The sequence below is a fragment of the Micrasema longulum genome, unplaced genomic scaffold, assembly GCF_059751315.1.
Source record: "Micrasema longulum isolate JH-2025_06_02 unplaced genomic scaffold, ASM5975131v1 h1tg001132l, whole genome shotgun sequence".
Lineage (NCBI taxonomy): Eukaryota > Metazoa > Arthropoda > Insecta > Trichoptera > Brachycentridae > Micrasema > Micrasema longulum.
This window is the reverse complement of record NW_028278320.1, coordinates 110,866-133,353: the sequence shown is the minus strand read 5'-3', so window position 1 is coordinate 133,353 and position 22,488 is coordinate 110,866. Positions and strand designations below refer to the sequence as shown.

Here is a 22,488-nt window from a genome sequence, read left to right as displayed (position 1 = left end):
TATTTTGTACGTAAATACCTGATAAATATTTTATAGTAACTGTTAAAACGTAAAAAATAAATGTTTATAACATAAAAGGGCGTAAAATAAACCTGTCCTAAAAAAATGTGTCCCACCGAAAAATCTTTTGATTTAGTAGGTAATTAATAATTGAAATATATTACTGAAAATACCAAACAAACGCTGTCCTGCAGCAGTGAAACTGAAAAAAGTGACAGATTATAAGATCTGTAAATGCCTCCATTTCCACATTCTCTCTTGTTATCAGCTGTATCACCACCACTCCATATCAGTTGAAAACATGAGTCAATCTTAGCAAAATTACGTTTTTAATATAAAGTGAGTATTTTGTAATGTAGCGGATAAGGAAAATTACTAGTTTCGAACCGTTCACGAATCACGCGATCAATTAAAATAACTTATAATTTAACAAAGGATTATTTTAGGTAATGAGTTTTACATCTTTATCAAAATCATGAAGACTGATTTCTAATTAAAATGATTATACAGAATGAATCAACGCAATTTTAATGTTTCTGTGGTTTATAATGCTGTCAATCCCTATCCGCTTTATAACACCTTATTATTGTGAATTATATTGTCATGCACACTTAAAACGTCAAAGGTGAACTAAAATAACAGTTTAATTCAGCAATAATGAAATTTCGGTGAAGTAGTGACATTCGCTTATCACAAGATGTCGCTACTATGCTAGTCATGTGACGTGGAGTGAGCGAAAAGTGCCGAAAGTAAATGACTCAGATTCAGCGCTCCCTAGCTTTGAGATTTATTTCTTTATATACAAATCTATCTCTACAATGACCATATTTTCTTTAGCCACTATCAAGTTATTATAGGAATATATTTATATATTTTTTTATTATTCAATAACGACGATATGTGAAAACCGAGTCAAAATATATTTTTGAAATATGACGTTGTTTATTACTTACTTTCTATATATTGATTTATAAGCACGCTGTTTTGTGTATTTACGTCATCAAAAATTAGGAATAAAGCTGTAAATTGAAAGACATGAGAGATGTTGAAAATATTGAAAAATAAACTAATTAAAATTGGAAAAAATTGACGAAAACTAAAGACGAAAAACGTGTACGTTGAATTGAAAAGAGGCCATTAAAAATTTCAGTAAATATTAACAAAATAAAAACAAATGAAACTAACAAACGTTGAATACATGTCTAAATTTTTGACATTGTATAATATGATAAAAAACCGAACGAAGACACAAATAATAAAGATGAAATCAAATGACGATGAAAATAGTAAAAAACGAGGGTGAAAACAAATGAAGATACAAACAGATTAAGATAGAAACAAATAAACAAAAGAAACATAAAGACAATAAAGTCCAACATGGGGAGGGAGGGATTGAGAGAAGAACTAGGAAGACAAACAAACAAGTAATTAATAATAGTAGAAGGTAGAATAGAAGATGCTAAAAGTAAGAATTACCTCGTCGGTGTTGGTGCCAAAGAGCAGCAGATCGAAGGGAATGGCAGCCACTAGATCAATGATGAACCAGCCTCGCAGATAGTGCATGGCGATTCTGTAGGGGTGCGAGACGACCTCGTCGCAGCCGTTCACGTAGGTGGTGCGGAAGTTGATGAGGATATCGATGATGAAGGTGACATCAACTAGAACAAACCAGAAGGAAAAGTCAATTCTGGAACTGTTAAATGTCATTGTATTAATGTAAAGTTGAATGCATTTTATGCGAAAAAATCGTGCTCAATTATCAACCCTGGAACTAGATCAATTTTAGCCTTGAAACTTGCGGAGTTCAGAGAATTTCTACATATGCAAAACAGTTTAATTTAGTGTATCTATGTAAAGGGCTCCAGCCAACCGCATTGCCTCCGCTTGACGACAGTTGTCACCGGGGTTTGCTGGGTCTGTTCTCTTATTACTTCATTCCTCACAAAGTAAAACCACCGCACGCCCAAGATTCTTCTGAGACACCTTTTATATAGTTTTACCTAAATTAATTTATATGCTACAACTGCACCACGATGGTAGTAAATTTAATGAAATAATGTCAGGTTACATCTAAAAAAGATAAATAAAGGTTTTTTTAGAAGTTTATGCCATCGGATGGTCGATGTGAACATGATTTTTTTTCTAAAAACATACTGTAGGAATGAAATATTTTCAACCAAAATATTCTTCTCAAAAAATGTATAAAAAACACAATTCTATGAAAAAGGTGTGCTATTATTGAAGACATAATTCAACCTAGAATTTAATTTTAAAAAAACATTTTTTTTTTTTTTTTCAAATAACATTCCTGTTCAATTCGTTGATAGCAGGCGCTACAGTAAACAGTTCACCCTGAAGATTGCTCCTGCAATGGTAGCCGAAACGTCGGAACAAATCCAACCACACGGTATCACCCAAAAAAGTGGACGAAAAAATTAGTGGACGCCTTGATAGTCCGGCTCTTTTGTCGGAGCTATCATTAAATGTCCCCGGCTACCGCACCCGTCACACGTCGAGCTCTCTATTTCATGTGCCAGCAGTTCGTACGAACTATGCCCAGAACTCTCCACTTATACGTTTTGTTAGTGAATATAATTTGAACTTTCCCCTTATTGATCCATTTGATTGTAAAAAAATAACATTTAAAATGCGCGTCTTAAAACATACTTTTTTGTCTTATACTTAGTTTCAATAATAAAGTCTTATTTTATCTTATCTTATTTTATTTTATTTTACTATATTTTATCTCTAATTCTTAATATTTTTAATAAATTTGTATTTTCGACACTTGACACTTAATATTTACACATTACAATATTTACACACATGTCCACTCTCATTCCAATATAACACCCACTCACCCACCCTCTCACTCACTTACATTCACACAAACACACTAGTATGTATTGTACGTGTATTTAATGTTATTTCTGTGGATATCTGTCATTGGTTTTATTCTCTGTATATTTTATTTGTTGTATTTTTGTTACATATATTACTGTTGATATCCCCAATAAATTAAAAAAAAAAAAAAAAGAAACATATTGATATTCATGAACCTTGGGCTTTATAAGTTAGTTACCCATAATAATAAAAGACATATTACGTTTTTTAAGATACCACTCGATTGTTTTATAATATAACAATGTTTGTCCGCCTTGTAATGGTCAGCCGTCATGCGAGATGTCTCGGGTTCGATTCCTAAGATGGTCAACATGAAATATTTAAAACGCTCTTTTAAATTTTTACGCTGGAATATTTAATAATCCCTAGACTGGTACCTGAAGCGTAAGACTGACTAAAACATAACCAATTAGTTAAGTATTCCTCGATAAAAAAGCTTGTGTAACTTTGAAACTGGTCAGTAGAAAAAAAAAATAAGTGGTTAAAAACAAAGTTGTTTTATATTTATTTTTTTATAATGAATAACCAGAAAGTTAAGGCTTCAAACATTAATTTAAAAAAAAAAAGTTTTTTTTTGGTTTTATTGATAAATTTCATAAAAGGTACATGTTTTTCAAAAATACATATCTACTTTTACACATCTAGTAAATGACTGTAACTCTCCAAAAAAAGAGACTAACTCTTATGCTTGGAGAGTGACTTACACTGTTGTAGTTGTTTATTTATAAGAGTTTATATAATTTCAATTACGAGTACACGAAAATAAAAAAAAACCATAGGATGTATAAAGAAAAAACATAAAACAATAACACATTCATACTAATTAAAATTTAATGTAGTTTTTACACGTTCTCAAAAAAATTTCTTTAGATTTACTTTAAATTTATTTATTGATTTTTATTTTTAATAGTTTTTGGTTCATTGTTTTTACACCTTTGAAGACAAAGCTATGACCATGACTTGTGTGGAATTTAGGAATTTTAATATTATGTTGGTATCTGAGTGACTTATTCATCTCACATTCTTTTATTTTTTCTTCTTTATAAATTTGTATAGTGGAATTTATTTTATAAAGAGTGTCTACTGTATGAACTATTAAATATTTTGTATAAAATTTTCGCATTGAATGTTGAATTATTTTTATTAAATCATTGTAACAGTACATAATATAAAAATAATAATAACAACCTACCTAATTTTCTAAATTCTTGGTGTCTGACCATAGAAATACGGTGGAAGAAGTAGTGAGGTTAGGCTAAAGAAACTGTTGACTTTTCTATTTTCCATGGGACTAATGGCGCCTTAATGACCGCCCGACATTCAACATGATATATTCGACATTTGATTACATTTCGAGTGACAAAATGTCGGACGTGCGACACGTAACATCAGAGTTTGAGTGACAAACTACACGGCTAATGGACCCACATATTATAAACAAGGGTGTATTGAAAACTATCGTAGAAACTTTACATAGACCGATCTGCACTCCGTTTGAAATATTTTCATAAACATGAAATTTACTTTCATTGAAAAGATACGCATTTATTTATTTATTCATATTTTTTCCATTATAAACAATGATGAATAATAAAAATAATGTGACCTTACTGGGGTTACCCGTGCCGAAGACACTTAACAATATACTTTTTTTTAAAAATATTTTTACTTTTGAGAACAAACAAAGAAAACTTAACAAACAGAGATAATGAACAAAATGTTCAGACAGTTTTAAACACTATGTATTAATATTTATAATTAATTTATGTTCATCTATATTATTTTTATTACAAAACGCACAATGAAAGAACAAAAACATACCATAAGCAATACACTTGTGGAGCAATTGATTCAATATTGGTTTGGGCGAATGAGACAATCTATTTTACTTCTACCTAGCTCCACTATCCATTTTTTATAGCCTTTATGAACATTTTCTCGTCACTAATTTTTAGATAGTGAAAGTAGGTTATAGATTTTAATTGAATCATGCTCAAAATCCCTTTGTCGGAAAGTATTATTAGTTTGTATTTGTTTAAGTTGTCTTTGTGTTTAGGATATAGCGATTATATTATTTGTATGTGATGTATTGTAGGGGTTCTGTCTTTCATTTGAGTAAGAATAGTTTTTGAATCTGTAAGTGAGTATTGTTTTAGCGTATAATTGCTTTGGCGTCATAAGTTGTGATTTGTGGAATATTTCTTCAGTAGATGTCTGTATCGGGACTCTGAATAATAGGTATTTGAATATAGTCTTTCTTTCAATATCGCGCGGATGCTTCCCCAAATACTATGCTAAAAAATCCCATCTGCACGTCGGATTTTTTATGCCTAACTAAAATCGACAAAACCTCATCCACAATTCCTCTTTCTTCTCTAACTCATATAATGTCCATGCGAATCGGCTGTGAAATCATCTTTTATCCACTATCAGAGATGGTACTACAGTATCTCTATTTAAATCACGTCTGAAGAAACATCTCCTTTCTCATCTTCATATCTCGTCCTTTCTTTTTTCCTCTTTCCTCTTCGTTTCGAAACATCATGTATATCTGAAAGGCCGTCAAAACGTACGAAGTAACGTAAGTACATCATTCCATCATGCTTACTACACTCGAATATGTCCGATAGACAGTAAATATTTAGACGGTTTGATGTATTTGACTGGTATGATAGTTAAATTTACTATTTAATTGATGGATTGGTTATCCTCAATGTATAAAGGGGATTACTGGTCAGGTATTTAATCATAGTAGTCAGGTATTTAATAATCTGTTACTATGAGTGCAAAAATAAATATGGACAGCGTACATTAGATCACAATATTCCTTAAATATTTTTTTTACTTTTTAAAAAAAAAATTCGCGCCTATAAGGCTTTTACATACATAAAAGTGATATAAAACACGAGTATATAAACAACATCAAATTTAATAAAATCAATATAAAGAAATGAAAGAGAGAACAGTGTTAAGAAATGAAGTTTGTATAGAAAAATATAAAGAAAATGTAAAAGAGAGAAATTTTCCATAAAATATTTTTTTAAAAAAATCGATAAACGAAATTCAAACATACAAAATTGGAAATCGGGGATACATTACAAATATCATAAAAAGTATACTCTCAGTCAGTCACGTAGTCTAGTACTATATAGCTACTTAGTAGCTCTCGCGCGGGTGCACGTTTCGCCCGAGTCGTTAGCGATACCCAATGGTTTTTTCATGTTTTCAGCAGTTATATTTGAAATATTATCATCTTTGAATTAAAATATGGTTAATTAAAGCCATTCCCTTTAAATATTTTATTTTTCCCTTTTTAAATCTCTTATTTTTTTTAATGTGTAGTGACCACACAACACTATAACGCGCGGGTATTTTAAGGACAGTAAGGAAAAGGTTAATAACTAGCGGACCCGACAGACGTTGTCCTGCCCAAACGTTGGCCTTCTTGCTATTTACCTTGGCAAAAGACTGTTCATTGGTAAGTAGGTACCTGGGTACTTGTTTATAATTGAATTCCAAAACTAAAAATCATTGATATTCAAATATTGAATTAAAGTAGGTACCTACATGTTTATGGTTGAGTTTCAAAACATAAAATAATTCATTTTCAAATATAGATTTCTTTTTGCAAATGTCAAACTCGGCACTTCTCACCAAAGGGGGTGCACTTCATTCATAAATGCGATTTTCAAAAATGTATTGAATTTTAAATTATTTTATTATTACCAAAAATCCAGTAAAAAGAAATAAATGGGTGGAAATTATAAGGAATTTAAGGAAATAATCTTATAAGATCCTCAAAAAACGAATGCTGTTTGAAAACATTCAAAAACAAACTTTTTTATACACAAAAAAAACACATCTAGTATTTAATGTCAGTTAATATTATTACTAAAAATCCAGTAAAAATAAATAAATGAGAAGAAATTATTGGGAATGTAAGGAAAAAATCTTTTTGGGATCCATAAAAAGCGAATGATGTCGGTAAACATTTAACAACAAACTTTTTTGTATTACAAAATAACAATGACCTTCCATTTTTTTAAATAAGCCTTCTCGTCGAATACAACCCTGGTAGATCAATGAAAAAAATTTTTTTTTTTCTAACTTTTTTTTTTACAGATTCGATTAAAATTTTTAATATCTACGAACACGCGCAGCGCAACGATCCGCTGAAAACCGCACGTACATCGGTTAAGCCGTTTAGGAAAAGTTCAGTGACATCACACGTACTGAAGAAATATATATATATATAAATATTATATGGTAAAAATGTCTTTTACAATTTAAAACAAGAAAAATAAGACAAAATATATTTTTTTATACTTTTTAATTATTTTATCATGTTTTGGTTTAAGTTTTATTTTGGTCTGTACTCTTTTTTTTTATTTTTTATTAACACTTATGTCTATCTGTCTAACTATTAGTTTATTTATCGGGACAGATATTGTTTAATTTTTAATATTTTATTTTGTAACGTAAAATAAATATAACAAACCTATGTAATTTTTAAAAATAACGACCCTAAGAAATGAAAAATATTGAGTGATGCGAGTGATTTTTCAAAGAGTCCTAAGTCAAAATTTATGAATTTCAAAATAAGAATGCCATTATATTCTCAATTTAAAGGTAATATTATCCTTATTCTATCACTATGCCTAGGCCTAACTTTATGCCAGATTAATAAGTACTGACAATGTTCTCCCGGAATTGCTGAAGATCTCTGAAGCTTGTGCTCTAAAAATACCAAAGGAAAAGGTATTATGAGACGCTCGGAAATTACGGGATAATCGTGTCGTTGAGTGCCCACAGTACAATGAACATGGTAACCCTGATTGGGAGAGAGCGCTCTAAAGAGCATACGAAAATATAACAAGACGAATCTAATGGGAAGTAATTCCCTCAATATATTTTTACACTAATAAGCGTAATGACAAAACCAAAAACGTAACAAGAAATAATAATTTTAATAATTAGTACGAGAACTTTTCTGTGTCCATCAGGATTAAGAAATAGAACCAGGAGCCTCATGCTGGACTCGTCTTTAGAATCGTAAACGGCTTCTGTAATAAGGAAATATATTTTTTTTACAATTATAAATTAAAAGGGTTTTTTTAAATCCTGTCGAGAACAATGTTTGTTTTTGTAATTATTAGTTGAGCGTTAAAATTTTTTCAAATTTACAATTTTTAATCCCCGCGAAAACGGTTCATCGCATTGGCCACGCCCCCGATTCGTTACGCTGCGGTTAAGTTTAAACATAATAAATAATAGAAGAAATAAACATCATCATGAATCTTGACGTCACAATTGTCAAGGCCAAACATGTCGTGTTTTTGTAAAGACATATTTTTAACAACTGAATTTTTTTAAATTATTTAATTCACACAATTTAAAAGTTCGGGACTGTTAAGAACATTATTTAATAAAATAAAAACGTTATTTTATAGTATCAAAACATTTGTTGAGGAGTGGACGAGGTGTGAAGAATACCTCGTCCTAGAAGGAGGATAATTTAGAGTGAACTGTATTGTAGGAGAAGGAAGGTTGCGCCACTCTACTAACCTGCTGATGAGGAGGCGAGCTGTGTGCTGGAACCTGGCTAGCGAAACTGACGGTCGTGAGACGCTGGCACAGCTTGTATGGAGCTAGCGGTCTAAATAGACGCTAAAATATTTGTTAAGCACTTTACTTGGTTGATGTTCGATTAGTACTGGAATTTTAATGTTATTACCGGCACTCACACGTAGAATTATTGTTGCAATACGCTAGGAAAATTAGAAGGACGGGAAGGTAGATATGGATTTGGTTGAAAGTTGGTCCGAACAACATTTTTCCACAATATTCATATTGATTTAGAAAATACAATTAATTTTTATAAATCTATTTCACACGTTTCTATCGGTATTCGTAGTATGTGATATTTCCCAGTTTGCCGAGTGACAGCATTCTTGAACCGCTCATACGAGAGAAGTCGATTGAAAATCAGTCGACCTTATCACGAGTGTCCTAATCGACTTTATTTTAATAAAATAAATAAAACAATTTTGTTTTTACCCACTAATATTTGGTTTTTTTTCCAGCTTCTTTGTCAAGGTTTACGTAACTAGTGAATTCTTTTCTACTTTATTTTCATAATATTTACTAAATACTACACGTGGAGCCAATAAATCAAGTCTTTTTTTTTCCCTAAAAGATTGGTACTTTGATACGATTGTTTTCGAAGCTAAACAGGAGTGGACTAAAAGAAATATTGTTTATTTGGTTATTAATAATTTTTTTCTTATTATGGATCGCATTTTTAAATTCTAAGATTTCTGAGATGTCTTATTTTAATATTTTATTTTTAACGTATTTTTAAAGTGCTTTAAATCCAGTGTCATTATTAAAGTTATGATTATCAGATGGTTTGCGCATTCAGAAAAAATATTATTATTTAAGCATCTTAAATGTTATTTTACTCTTCTCGCAATACGAGAAGCTCTCGAATGGTTATTAAAAACACCAGAGGGATGGGTCATTGCAAAAATATTATCAGATTGTCGTTCGGGCGTTCAAGCTATAACTGATACTCGGTCGGTAAATCCATTAATTGTAAATATTCAGAGTAAAATTAAGCACCTAAAAATAAGAGGGATGATCATTCAAATATGTTGGGTAAGAGGACATGCTGGTATCGTAGGAAATGAGAGAGCTGATGAACGAGCAAGAGCCGCAACTTGTAAAAGAACGGCACCTTTATTCTCAGAATTTCCCCCTTGCTTTGCTAAACGCTGTATAAAACAAAATACGCAGCAGCGTTGGGAGGATCATTACCACGCTTCTTCTACAGGTAAAATCACCAAACCCAACGCTGGCTGACGCAGCAAACTTCTGTCGTCGTTGCCAAAGTACTTTCGAAACGACTCAAATTTTTACCGGACACGGAGCTATGAGAAGTTACCTATATAGGTTTAAATTAGGAAATGATGACTATTGTCCACGCGATGATATTTTTTCACAGAGTATCGAACATCTGTTATTTCAGTGCCCATTTTTCCGTTTTTCAATGCCATAATCTTGAAGCAAATTGCAGGAAAGATTGAATATCCTTAACAGATATCCACACTGTAGTTAAAAGTAGTTATCACGCGCCATTGTTCTTGAACTTTGCAACAATGGTGATTGGACTCATAAAGGTAATAAACCAAAATCAGTGATCGAACATCCCATTTCCAAGACAAACAAAAACGATTTTTTCCGAGTACCTTAGCCTTGTACATGGCACGTAAGGCTACTAAATACAAGGGTCCAAATATATATTTAAAAAAAAGTGTTCTTTTACTCTAATATTAAAGTTTCTTTTAGTTTTTCCAATGTAGGTTGAATCGCAAACATTACAATTTAATAGGTTTATCACAGATTTATTATATTTATGGACTTTGTCTTAGTGGTTTTTCAAAATGTTCCTATATTATTAGTTGTGTAGAATGCAGGATTAATGTTCGATGGTAGAGAGTTAGATAATTGTTTAGAAAAAATGACATTTATAAATAAAAATAAATTAGTGTTTGTAAAATAATACATCATATAAATGTTGTCATGTAAAATAATGTCATTTAAAAATAATAATAAATTTGTGGTTAAAAACAAAGTTGTTTTATTTATTTTATTATAATGAATAACCACAAAGTTGGTGCTTCAAATATAAGACTTTTTTTTATTTCAATTAAAAAAATGTATTAAAAAAATAAAAATTTTCAATGCATACATAACTCTAAAAATTAACAATCGAATTTGAATAGGTGTATAAAAAGTGAAAATAAAAATATTCAGTTATTAGAGTAAAAGTAGAAGTCGATATCCGAAGAGATACGGTTGGATAAAGACATTGCTCTTCCTACTGGCATTACCATTGGCAGGTTGGTTCAGCCAGCAGGAAGATAAAACACCTTTAGCCGCCGATTTCTAAGGTAGTCATTAGGAGCAAACAAAAATTACTCTCTTTTACACCTAAGTTAATCGTAATACCACGTACTAAGAGGAAAAAATACATAAGCAAATATGTATTTCTTCCTTTCTCCAAACTACTGTAGCCGCATTCCCAGTAACTTAATCACAAATAACTATCGACGTGCTAATAAGCGACGTGATAACAATTTCTTACCATGGTTGTTTATCGTATTCGCGATCATAAGGCAACATCCGTGAACACCTAATATTAAATGTCAAAATATTTACGTTTCGCGACGTATAATCCTGCTGCGCAATCACATATTTTAATTTCACCGGTGTAAATATGGAAAATATTCCAAAACTGCTATTTTTATATATTTATATATTATTTATCATGCTATTCATTGCATTTAATCGGAATTTGGCAAGGGAGTGGTAGTCTCTCCGCTGTCTAATTTTGAGCCATTTCAGTTGCCTACGATAATCAGAAATGTGGTCATATTTCCTAAGACCAAAAATGTACCTTATGCATGTATTCTGAAGTCGTTCAAGTTTATCGAGTTGCTCACAGCTTAAATCAGTCATGGAAACATCAGCGTAATCTAAAATCGGTAGTAGTAATGCTTGTACAAGGGTGCATTTAGTACTAATGGGTAAGAATTTTCGCAACCTTCTAAGTGAGTGTAGACTGAAAAATATTTTGCGGCTTAATTCATTAGTATGTCTAACATTAACATTAGTCGCATGGAATAAATAAATATCCCCAAATTCACTGTCTAGGGGATACAGAAGATTCATAATTGCACCCCAAGTTTCTTCCAAAACGTGTTCTACTCCAGTAAGGTAAGCCAGCGTCCGGCTGTCAGTGAACTCACCCAGCATGTCCACGACCACGATGGGGTCTTCCCCGAACCGGCGCGTCTTGCGCTTGCTGTACTCGGGCTCGTTGAGCTGGAAGGCGGCCACGTACGGCGTGACGATGGCCGTGTAGATGACCAGCATCAGGATGAGCCAGTCCCAGCCGGCCTTGTAGGGCGAGTGGTGCAGGATGGTGAAGCGGTGGAGGCGCGCCGGCGCCGCGGGGTACTGCGGCGCCAGCGTACCCAGCGTCAAGACCTGGGAACAGACAAAACTCATTAGTTCGATGGACCATAATAGACGATAGACCTAAAGCTAGGGTTTCCTAGGACAGCGGTGCCCGTATCTTAACGGCCGTAGTGAACGGCGATGCAGTGGACAGCCGTCGTAACGGTGACTAGAGAGTGATTTCCTAGGAAAACGGTGTTAATAAATGCTATCAAAACCGTTTTCCTAGGAAACTACACTCTAGTCACTGTTACGACGGCTATCCACCGCATCACCGTTCACTACGACCGTTAAGATACGGGCACCGCTGTCCTAGGAAACCCTAGCTTAACCATTAATCATAGATATTTATCCTTCCTTCTCAGTCCTTAAGCAACTTGACCGATCAATGTAAGACTCCATACACATATGTACAGAATATTTTACATCTTTTTTTATTTTATATTATTAATAAAACATATAGTACATATTATACTCCTAAAAATTATTTTAAAAAACTCATTTGGGACCGTACATAAAAAGGAAACATTTTTGTGACAATACATAATATTATAAATATTTATTTATTTGACACTTTATATACATATACAATAAATACACATATAAGGGCGGGCATATTGCCTTAAGGCAATTTCTTCCTACCTACCCAAATCGTTCAGTTTGAGAAAATTATAAATACATGGACATATTGAATCTTACAATTTTATACAAAAATTAAAAGCAAAGATTAACAAAAATAAACATGAATACAAAAATATAAAAAAAACACCATACTATGAAGAGAGGAGAGGGGATGGGAAAGAGAGAAGAAGGATAAAGGAACAATTTAAATATTTAGATAGTGACATTTTAATCTTGACTTAAATAAAGAGGGGGCGTCTCTAACATTAGTGGGTAGATTATTCCACAATCGAGCAGGGTATTAAAAGATAGTTATACTACTTAGTTAATACATCTGAAATACTAAGAAACCATTATACAAGAAACATTGAACACAGTACCATCTAAATAAATTACTTTGATAACTACCACTATCAAAAAGATTTAAATAATATTTTTCAATTGCGACACTTTTGCATTTTCTATTCGATATTTCGTGTTTTAGCTCATCGAGCAGTTTATTTAATTCGGAATGGCCAAAATTTTCCAGATACCTTCTGCCGAACTTCGTTGAGCGAAACTTAGACACATGAAACTTTAACTCAGTTGTGTTTTTTTCGTACTAAAACAGGCTTGCAGATTACAATTATTACTTGAAGATTGTCTGTTTGGAAACTAGTACTTCGAACATTATTTCCGAAGGACTATTTTTCTTTGATATGATACCGTTGACACATTGGACATGTGGCGCTTGAAGTGGCCGTTTTTGGCATTATTCATTTAAAAAGGAAGCGGCCATCAGTGTTGACATTTCAATCATAATGGAAATATCTGCTGAATGTCATTGTGGTATTTTTAATAAACTTTTGTTTTGGTGTAGAAATAAAAAATATAGAGTGGTATAAAGCTACGTTTATCGAGAAGTTAATAATAATTAACAATATTTTGAGTTTGTCCAAATTTTTGTAGACAAGAGCTGGATTCAACTCCCTGGGGAGCTGTTTATATTAACATATTACAACAGAGATGAAGAACATTTAAGAGAAGTTAGTGTAGAAGTCTAGGCATCTACAGGGTTTATGACCTGTCAATGGCTGGTTCAAGTGGCCACTTTACAAACTGTGTAACATTCACCATTCAGCTCATATTTGAACATCTACATTCCTTCAATTCTTTCATCTGTTGATGTTTGTAAAGTTAAAGGGCTGAAACCTTTATTTATGCGGGTGAGATTTATCTAATTGAATTATTTCACCTACATACTAGGCAACGCCTGAAAATGTTATTTTTCAATTTCTATACTTCTTCATGGACCAGGTGGATTTATCAACAATATTTTGAGTTTGTCCAAATTTTTGTAGACAAGAGCTGGATTCAACTCCCTGGGGAGCTGTTTATATTAACATATTACAACAGAGATGAAGAACATTTAAGAGAAGTTAGTGTAGAAGTCTAGGCATCTACAGGGTTTATGACCTGTCAATGGCTGGTTCAAGTGGCCATTTTACAAACTGTGTAACATTCACCATTCAGCTCATATTTGAACATCTACATTCCTTCAATTCTTTCATCTGTTGATGTTTGTAAAGTTAAAGGGCTGAAACCTTTATTTATGCGGTGAGATTTATCTAATTGAATTATTTCACCTACATACTAGGCAACGCCTGAAAATGTTATTTTTCAATTTCTATACTTCTTCATGGACCAGGTGGATTTATCAACAATATTTTGAGTTTGTCCAAATTTTCGTAGACAAGAGCTGGATTCAACTCCCTGGGGAGCTGTTTATATTAACATATTAGAACAGAGATGAATAACATTTAACTGAAGAACACTGGTCCATGAAGAATTATAGAAATTGAAAAAATAACATTTTCACGCGTTCCGCGTTGAAATAATTCAATTAGATAAATCTCACCCGCATAAATAAAGGTTTCAGCCCTTTAACTTTACAAACATCAAGAAATGAAAGAATTGAGGAATATAGATATTCAAATATGGGCTGAATGGTGAATGTTACACAGTGTGTACAGTGGCCACTTTAACCAGCCATTGACAGGTCATAAGCCCTGTAAATGCCTAGACTTCCATATTACATTCTTTTCAATGTTCTTCATCTCTGTTGTAATATGTTTATATAAACAGCTCCCCAGGGAGTTGAATTCAGTCCTTGTCTACAAAAATTTGGACAAACTCAAAATTTTGTTAATAAATCCACCTGGTCTATGAAGAAGTATAGAAATTGAAAGAATAACATTTTTAGGCGTTGCCTAGTATGTACGTGAAATAATTCAATTAGATGAATCTCTTCCGCATAAATAAAGGTTTCAGCTCTTTATTTATTTATTTATTTATTCATATTTTTCGCTTACAAACTATAATTAATAATAAAAATAATGTGACCTCACTGGGGTTTCCCGTGCCGAGGACACTTAACAATTTAGTTTTTTTTTATTACATTTGAGAATAAACAAAGAAGACTCACTTAAAAAACAAACATAATTAACAAATATTCAGACAGTTTTAAAAACAAGGTATTTATATACATCTACATTATTTTTATTATTTATATTACAAAACACACAATGAAAACAACAAAAACCTAACATAAGCCATACAGTTGTGGAGCAGTTGATTCACCATTGGTATGGGCGAATGAGACAATCCATTTTACTTCTACCTAGCTCCACTAACTTAACTTTAACTTCACAAACATCAACAGATGAATGAATTGAAGGAATATAGATGTTCGAATATGGGCAGAACGGTGAATGTTACGCAGTGTGTTAAGTGGCTAAATAAATTTATCTTCGGCTTATTTTGCCTTGTGCGACGAACATTTATTAATTTGAGAGTAAATTACTGAATTAGAAATTTCCAAATGAATACGTTGTTTATACATTCAATTATGTCCTTACGGTGGCTACTACGGATAATTAACAAGCCAGCGCACTAAGGCACTGAGGTAACATACATAATATCATGTCTTACATATGCAGATATGACATGTTATCTACTGAATTCTCAAAGGTAACATAAATTCATTCAATACCGCAGAGTATCAAAGTTATTTGGAATATGGGCAAGGTACTGAATATTATTCAATAACCATTAAGTTGTAAGATAATTAGTTTATAACTAACGATTTTTACGATGTTTAAACATTCCATATTCATACTAATATTATAAATGTACGATTTAGACATCTTTAACGACTCAGCTCTCTGCTACAAACGGAAGCTGAGTCTTATAGATTTTAATGTTTAGTATTACTAATATTATTATTGTTATTATTGGAGCACATAAGAGAATTTGCTTATGTGTGCCCTACTTCAAAGTTTAAAGTTACTGTAATATTAGTATCAATTAGCCTCTTTGAAAATAAACAGAAACAATTAATACTAAACTAGGTACTACCAGAATACACACTACATAAACACCACATCTTATACACATCACTCCATACACCTCACTCCACGCACTACATTTCATACTCACAACAATAAAAACACAATCGCTAGTAAATTCACACAAAGCACAAATTTTTCTTACATCTTGTTGTACTGTTAGATAGTTGTTTCATATATTGTGTTGTGTACGTAATTGGTGCTGTGTTAGGTTTATTTTTTGTTCGTAATATTGTCTAGATTTATATTAACTTAGCACTGTGTGCACAACATTAAATTTAAACAAATAAACAAATAAATGCGAAAGTGGGTTTGTCTGTTTGTTTGTTTTTCTTTAACATCGCAACGGAGCGACCGATCGACGTGTTTTTGCATAGGGATAGCCGGAGAACTGACCAGTGTCACAGGCTTCTATTGACAAGAAACTAAAAAAGCAATTCATTATAAGAAAAAAATAACCAAATTAACAGTATTTGTTTTGGTCCGATACTGTCTAGTTTTAAAGAACGAATCCATTTCACTTCACTTCAAAAAGACTAAACTTAATAACTCCATATATTTCGATGCAATATTTGGTAATTACTTAAAAAAATAATAGGATTCATTAACTGATTATACCTTGACAACGAAGCTTGTAAAGCTTTGAAACCAGTCGGTAGAAAAAATAAAAATTGAGTCTTCAAAAATTAAGTTGTTTTTTATTAATTTTATTATAATGAACAATCGCAAATGTAAAGCTTCAAATATAAATTTCATATTCACTTCTCATCCCAAAATAAAATAAAATACATGAAAAAACTGTGGTTATAGCAACAATGAGCAAAACTATTTGCAAATGAAAAAGCGACAAGGTGGATCGTCAAGATGAGTTAACTTGAAATTTATTATTTAAATTTCTATCACTTGCTTTATCTATGGTTAAATTAACTTGCTCTCCGTTTTGGTTTTGTAGTAAGATTCATCTACATTAGTCTTTTTCAAAATGGGCTTGTGGACGCTGAAGGCCTTCAGGGGGGCGGTAGAAGGCGCAGAAAAAATTGGGGAGCAATGAGGCGGTCTAGGAGGGCGCTGACTGATTTAAAAAAAGGAAACATTACGTTTTCAGGAGAAAGAAAATTAAAATTAATTGCCCACTCATTTCTACCCTGATTTTGATTTATCAATTTCTTATTATGAAAATAAAACTTTGTTATCAGTGTTACACAATTTTATTATTTTACAAGAACACAACTATAGTTTCGGGAGAGCACTCCTCCCATCGACGGGTGATATAAAACTAATATAATAAACACAGAATATTGTTCATAATGTCATCGAATCTAAACAAAAAATAAACAGATTAATCAGTGAAACTTAGAGCAGGGGTTTTTTTTTTCTTATCTAAGGTGTTGGCATATGAATGGATGGTTAACCTAAGTACAGATATGAAAACATGGACAGAACATTAAGTCAAATTTATTTCTTAAAATTTAGCACATAAGTGGAAGTTGCAATAAGTAAGTCTAAGATTTAATGTGTGGGAAGACGTCGCTCGGCTAAGAGAGTGTTAACAGACGCGGGTCTAAGAGGGTGAGGGTGGTCGCAAAGGGAACATGGTCAATAAAGGCGAGGGGTGGTTGAATGTGTGATTATTAATTAGTGTAAAATTGTGTAACACTGATAACAAAGTTTTATTTTCATAATAATTTATAATACGAAGTGAATGCCGATTCAATTAAAAATATTATTAATTTCTTGTTTACTGTCAACACTCGGAAAACCTTCACGGTGATTTTGAAGTACAATTACAGGACATTTAAAACGTGGACATGTTGGATTCTTTTTCAAATATCAACACAGCAGGATAATTTTAGTTAGAAGAACAACTTACAGAACTGACAACAAAGTTCATTTAACGAGGAAATACAAATCTCATTCAAGAATGGCTACCGAGAATTTTGGCTGCAAAAGCCAAACCCGCGACAGTACCCTGCATAATGGTTGATTGTTCAACTTCGATAGCATTCCCATCGTCGCTTCGTCTTTGTCTGAACGTCTGACTTATTTGGTCCATTTAACAATAGTATATACATTTTTTTAGTGCTGTAGCAACCTCGTTAGCTAAAAGAGAAATCGGCTGTATGTTACCGAACGCGACGACTTTTGGCTATTTTAAAATAAATTCAAGCAGTTAAAGTGCATTCGATTCATCATTCACATTAGATAAGTTTAAAATGCTTCATTTTAACTTTAATAAAAATACTCCTAAATATGATAAGGCTATTAGAAAGGGAATTTTTAATTTTAAAAAAAAATTTTAAACAAAAATGATTTATATTGGAGGATTTTCTTTGTTTACAGTGAGTAAGTACTTAATCTTAACTTAAAGTAATTTGGCATTGACTACCCTTCTGGCTTTTTTCTCGGTATTATTCTTGAAGCTTTGTTTTGTAATTATTATTTTTTATTTTATTTATTAGGGATATCAACAGTAATACATGTAACAAAAATACAACAAATAAAATATACAGAGAATAAAACCAATGACAGATATCCACAGAAATACATTAAATACACGTACAATACATACTAGTGTGTTTGTGTGAGTGTAAGTGAGTGAGAGGGTGGGTGTTATATTGGAATGAGGGTGGACATGTGTGTAAATATTGCACAAGTGTCAAGTGTCGAAAATATAAATATATTTAAAATATTAAGAATTAGAGATAAAATATAATAAAATAAAATAAAATAAGATAAAATAAGACTTTATTATTGAGTATAAGACAAAAAAGTATGTTTTAAGACACGCATTTTAAATGTTATTTTTTTACAATCAAATGGATCAATAAGGGGAAAGTTCAAATTATATTCACTAACAAAACGTATAAGTGGAGAGTTCTGGGCATAGTTCGTACGAACTGCTGGCAGATGAAATAGAGAGCTCGACGTATGACGGGTGCGGTAGCCGGGGACATTTAATGATAACTCCGACAAAAGAGCCGGACTATCAAGACGTCCACTAATAATATGGTGAGTTTGTTTTAAATTTGTCGTGGTTTGATAGAATAATGTGCTGCAACATTGATTGGTGTGTGGTTCAGTGATTGTGTTGTAGGCGATTTTACATGAACCCATATCAATGAATTTTTTATTTCTTCTCCAAAATTTTAATTAAAAATGTTTTGTTCTCTGCAATATTTTTCGTTATAGCTTTCAAGTGTACATATATTGTTAAGAAATGTTAATAATTAGTATATATTTTAATGATAAGAAGATATAAGTTAATATTAGAACATTAATGTATTATATTTGTACTATTTAAATACTAAATAAAACTAAGGCTCCTTTAAAATGTACGTTTAAACTCAGAACTAGGATATAATACGTTTGAAAATAATAATAGTTAAGTTTACTTATTTTTATTGGATTTTTGGTAATACTAAAATAATATTAAGTTCAAAACATTCATTTAAATCGTATTCCTATTTAAGTGCACCCCTATGTTGGTGAAAGGACCGGAGTTTGCCGTTTACAAAAAGAATGCCATATTTGAAAAAAAAATATTTTATGTTTTGGAATTCAACCATAAACAAGTACCTAGGTACCTACTTAAAGGAAAAATTTTAATATTATCAATTTTAAGTTTTGGAATTTAATCACAAACAAGTAGTAAGGTACCTACTTATCAATGAAGTCTTTTTCCAAGCTTATAGCAGGGAAGCCAACGTTCGGGCAGGACAACGTCTGACGGGTTCGCTAGTTATTAATAAAATATTTTGACAACGAAAACGGATTTCCTGGATTGATTAAAGGAGATATGGTAGCAGATATATTTAAGATTAGTTTTTTGTCTTATTTATGGTTTTTGGACAGTCATTTAAGTACTTTATTGTTAAGTTCGTTCGGTAATCCAGATTTTTTTCAAAGTACGGCAGCGCTGTTCCCTTTATTTCCAATTTACATTTGAAATGCTGGAAAACGACTATAACAGCCGTGCCGTGAATTCTAAAACTCCGCAGGCTAATTCAATGTACTCGCGTATTGCATGTTTGCAATATGAGAATTTCCATTAAATTTTAATCATTGTCTAGATTATATAAGTCTTTTGCTGTTCGCATTTTCCACGTCGACTTTACCACGATCTCGTACCAGGAAATGGTTTTTAGTAACTTTGATATAAAGTTGATCCCTGTACAAAATACACTTGATCCGCCCACATATTGTTCCATAAAGGGTTTTGCAACCCTCCTGGATACTACACATATACTTTTTTTAACAAATCCTACAGAGGTCAACTATCAATATTTTTTGTTTTAAACGTTGAAAATTTCACTTCTTCAAAATGTTTTTTAAGATTTTGTTTATTTGTTACAAGAGTAAAGTTTACTGCATTTTACTGGATGTTTCTTCATAGGGAAATATCACTATTTTTATACACAATTTTAAAGTAAAAAGGTTCTTATACTGACAAGAATGTTTTTTTTACTACTTATTAGTAATATTGTTATTTATAATATTGTTTGGTAACCTGTTAAATATTTTAGGCGTACAGTTTTGCAGTGTCATTTTGTCATATTTGTTACAAAATCTAGGAACAGCTAGCCTTTCCATACTAGTAAACCTGGGGTTGTAATCATGTACCAATTTGTGTTTACACTCGGAGTGCGACGCATGCTAACAAATTAAGTTGTACCAAAGTAGAGCCCTAACTGATAATTGGTAATGTCTCTCGATCTAAAAGTTGATTTGAATTTAAGATTTTTATTGGATAGTAATTTGTGGGTTGACGATTTCTGCCTTCACAAATATATCCCTTGTATGAGAAAAACAAAACTCCTTTCTTCTCTAGATTGGGTTTTACTGACCGCGGGTCAAGAGAGTCCAGGAATAAGATTGGACAGAGTATTTTGTAAACTCTGGACCTACGTTGGGTAGAGAAAACCTAATAACGCCGGAAATAGTTTTAACCCTAGTAAGACAACAGGGGTTACCCGTCACCCCACTTCTTGAAAAAAGTCTTAATATTTTTTGTTGCTGTAGTTGTTGAGGGTACTTAGTCGCACGCGTCTCCGTGTCGCGAGTTGTTGTTTTTGTTATATTTTTAGGAGTCACCCAGAAATCGATTCTAATTGTCAGCACCTAATACGGATAATGCAGAGATTGAATTGCACATTTCCTAAATGTAAATAATTTACCATCTAAAAATTTGGACAAACTCAAAATACTGTTGATAAATCCATCTGGTCAATGAAGAAGTATAGAAATTGAAAAAATAAAATTTTCAGGCGTTGCCTAGTATGTAGATGAAATAATTTAATTAGTTGAATCTCACCAGCATAAATAAAGGTTTCAGCTCTTTAACTTCACAAACGTCAACAGATGAAAAAATTAAAGGAATATAGTTGTTCAAATATGGGCAGAATGGTGACTGTTACACAGTGTGTAAAGTGGCCGAATAAATTTATCTTCGGCTTATTTTACCTTCTGCGACGAACGTTTATTAATTTAAGAGTAAATTCCTGAATTAGAAATTTCTAAATGAATACGTTGTTTATAAATTCAAACCAGCCAATGACAGGTCATAAGCCCTGTAGATGCCTAGACTTTCATATTATCTTCTCTTAAATGTTTTTTTTTTTTTTATTTGAAAATTTATTTATAAACCCTTACGGATTATAACATTCATTTTACATAAAATAATATATACATTTTTCATTTATACTCTGTTGTTCAAAATAATATTTTTTACATCTTTTGTAAAGTTTGTCTGAGTCTTTTGTTTAGTTTTGTCTGGTAGTTTATTGTATAATTTCAGTCCCTGGTTCATTAGTCTTGATTGTCCTTGTCTTGTTTTAGAAAGTTGTATATGGTATTTGTCTGATATTCTCGTATTATGTCCATGTTGACTACTATTTTTTAAAAGTTTTAGTTCTTCGTCTACAATTACATTAGTGGCTAATTTATGGATAAATTTTAATAAATCTTCATCACTGTTGTAATATGTTAATATTATGTTCATTTTTGTTCGTTGTGATGGCTAAAATGCTTAGCACGTTTTTAAGCACGTCGATAGTTGTTTGTGATTGAGCTACTGAAAAATCTGGCGATGTCCACACATTCCACTTGAATTCTTTACTGATTTGTATTTAATTGATTGGATATTTAAAAATGATAAACAACCTAAAGTCGTTATTTAAAAATACATACACCCAATACTGTAAAAGGGTACGGTATAACGGAAAATAGTAATCATTTTATAATATGAAACTCCATCCTTCTTGCCTTATTGAAATACCGATGGGTTTATTTTTCATCTTGTATTTCCCGTCTAAGTAATTTAATATTCAAAAGGAGTTTTTCTCCTTAGCCAGCTTTGTGGGATAAATATTCCGTTCCTATTATAATGGTGATAAATCCACCCCGTGACTTCTATTACCGTCTGTTATTCCTCTTAATAATCACGTTTTTCACAACAAAGAACCTTTATAACTCGTAACTCGTAACTCACCTAATAGAGTGATAAAATCACGATAATATTGAATTTCAACTTTAACAAGACAATGAGTGCAAATTTACG

General features: G+C 31.9%; 1 protein-coding gene across 1 annotated transcript in view; it reads right to left on the bottom strand.

The window, feature by feature from the left end:
- Positions 1 to 22,488, bottom strand: part of LOC148276900 (voltage-gated inwardly rectifying potassium channel KCNH6-like) — a gene marked incomplete at both ends in the record, with an annotated part of 132,039 nt that overhangs the window by 93,510 nt on the left and 16,041 nt on the right. The window contains 2 exons of the mRNA XM_088233611.1: positions 1,477 to 1,658; positions 11,715 to 11,955. Coding sequence (XP_088089737.1) covers positions 1,477 to 1,658; positions 11,715 to 11,955 — 423 coding nt within the window. The remainder of the gene's footprint in view (positions 1 to 1,476; positions 1,659 to 11,714; positions 11,956 to 22,488) is intronic.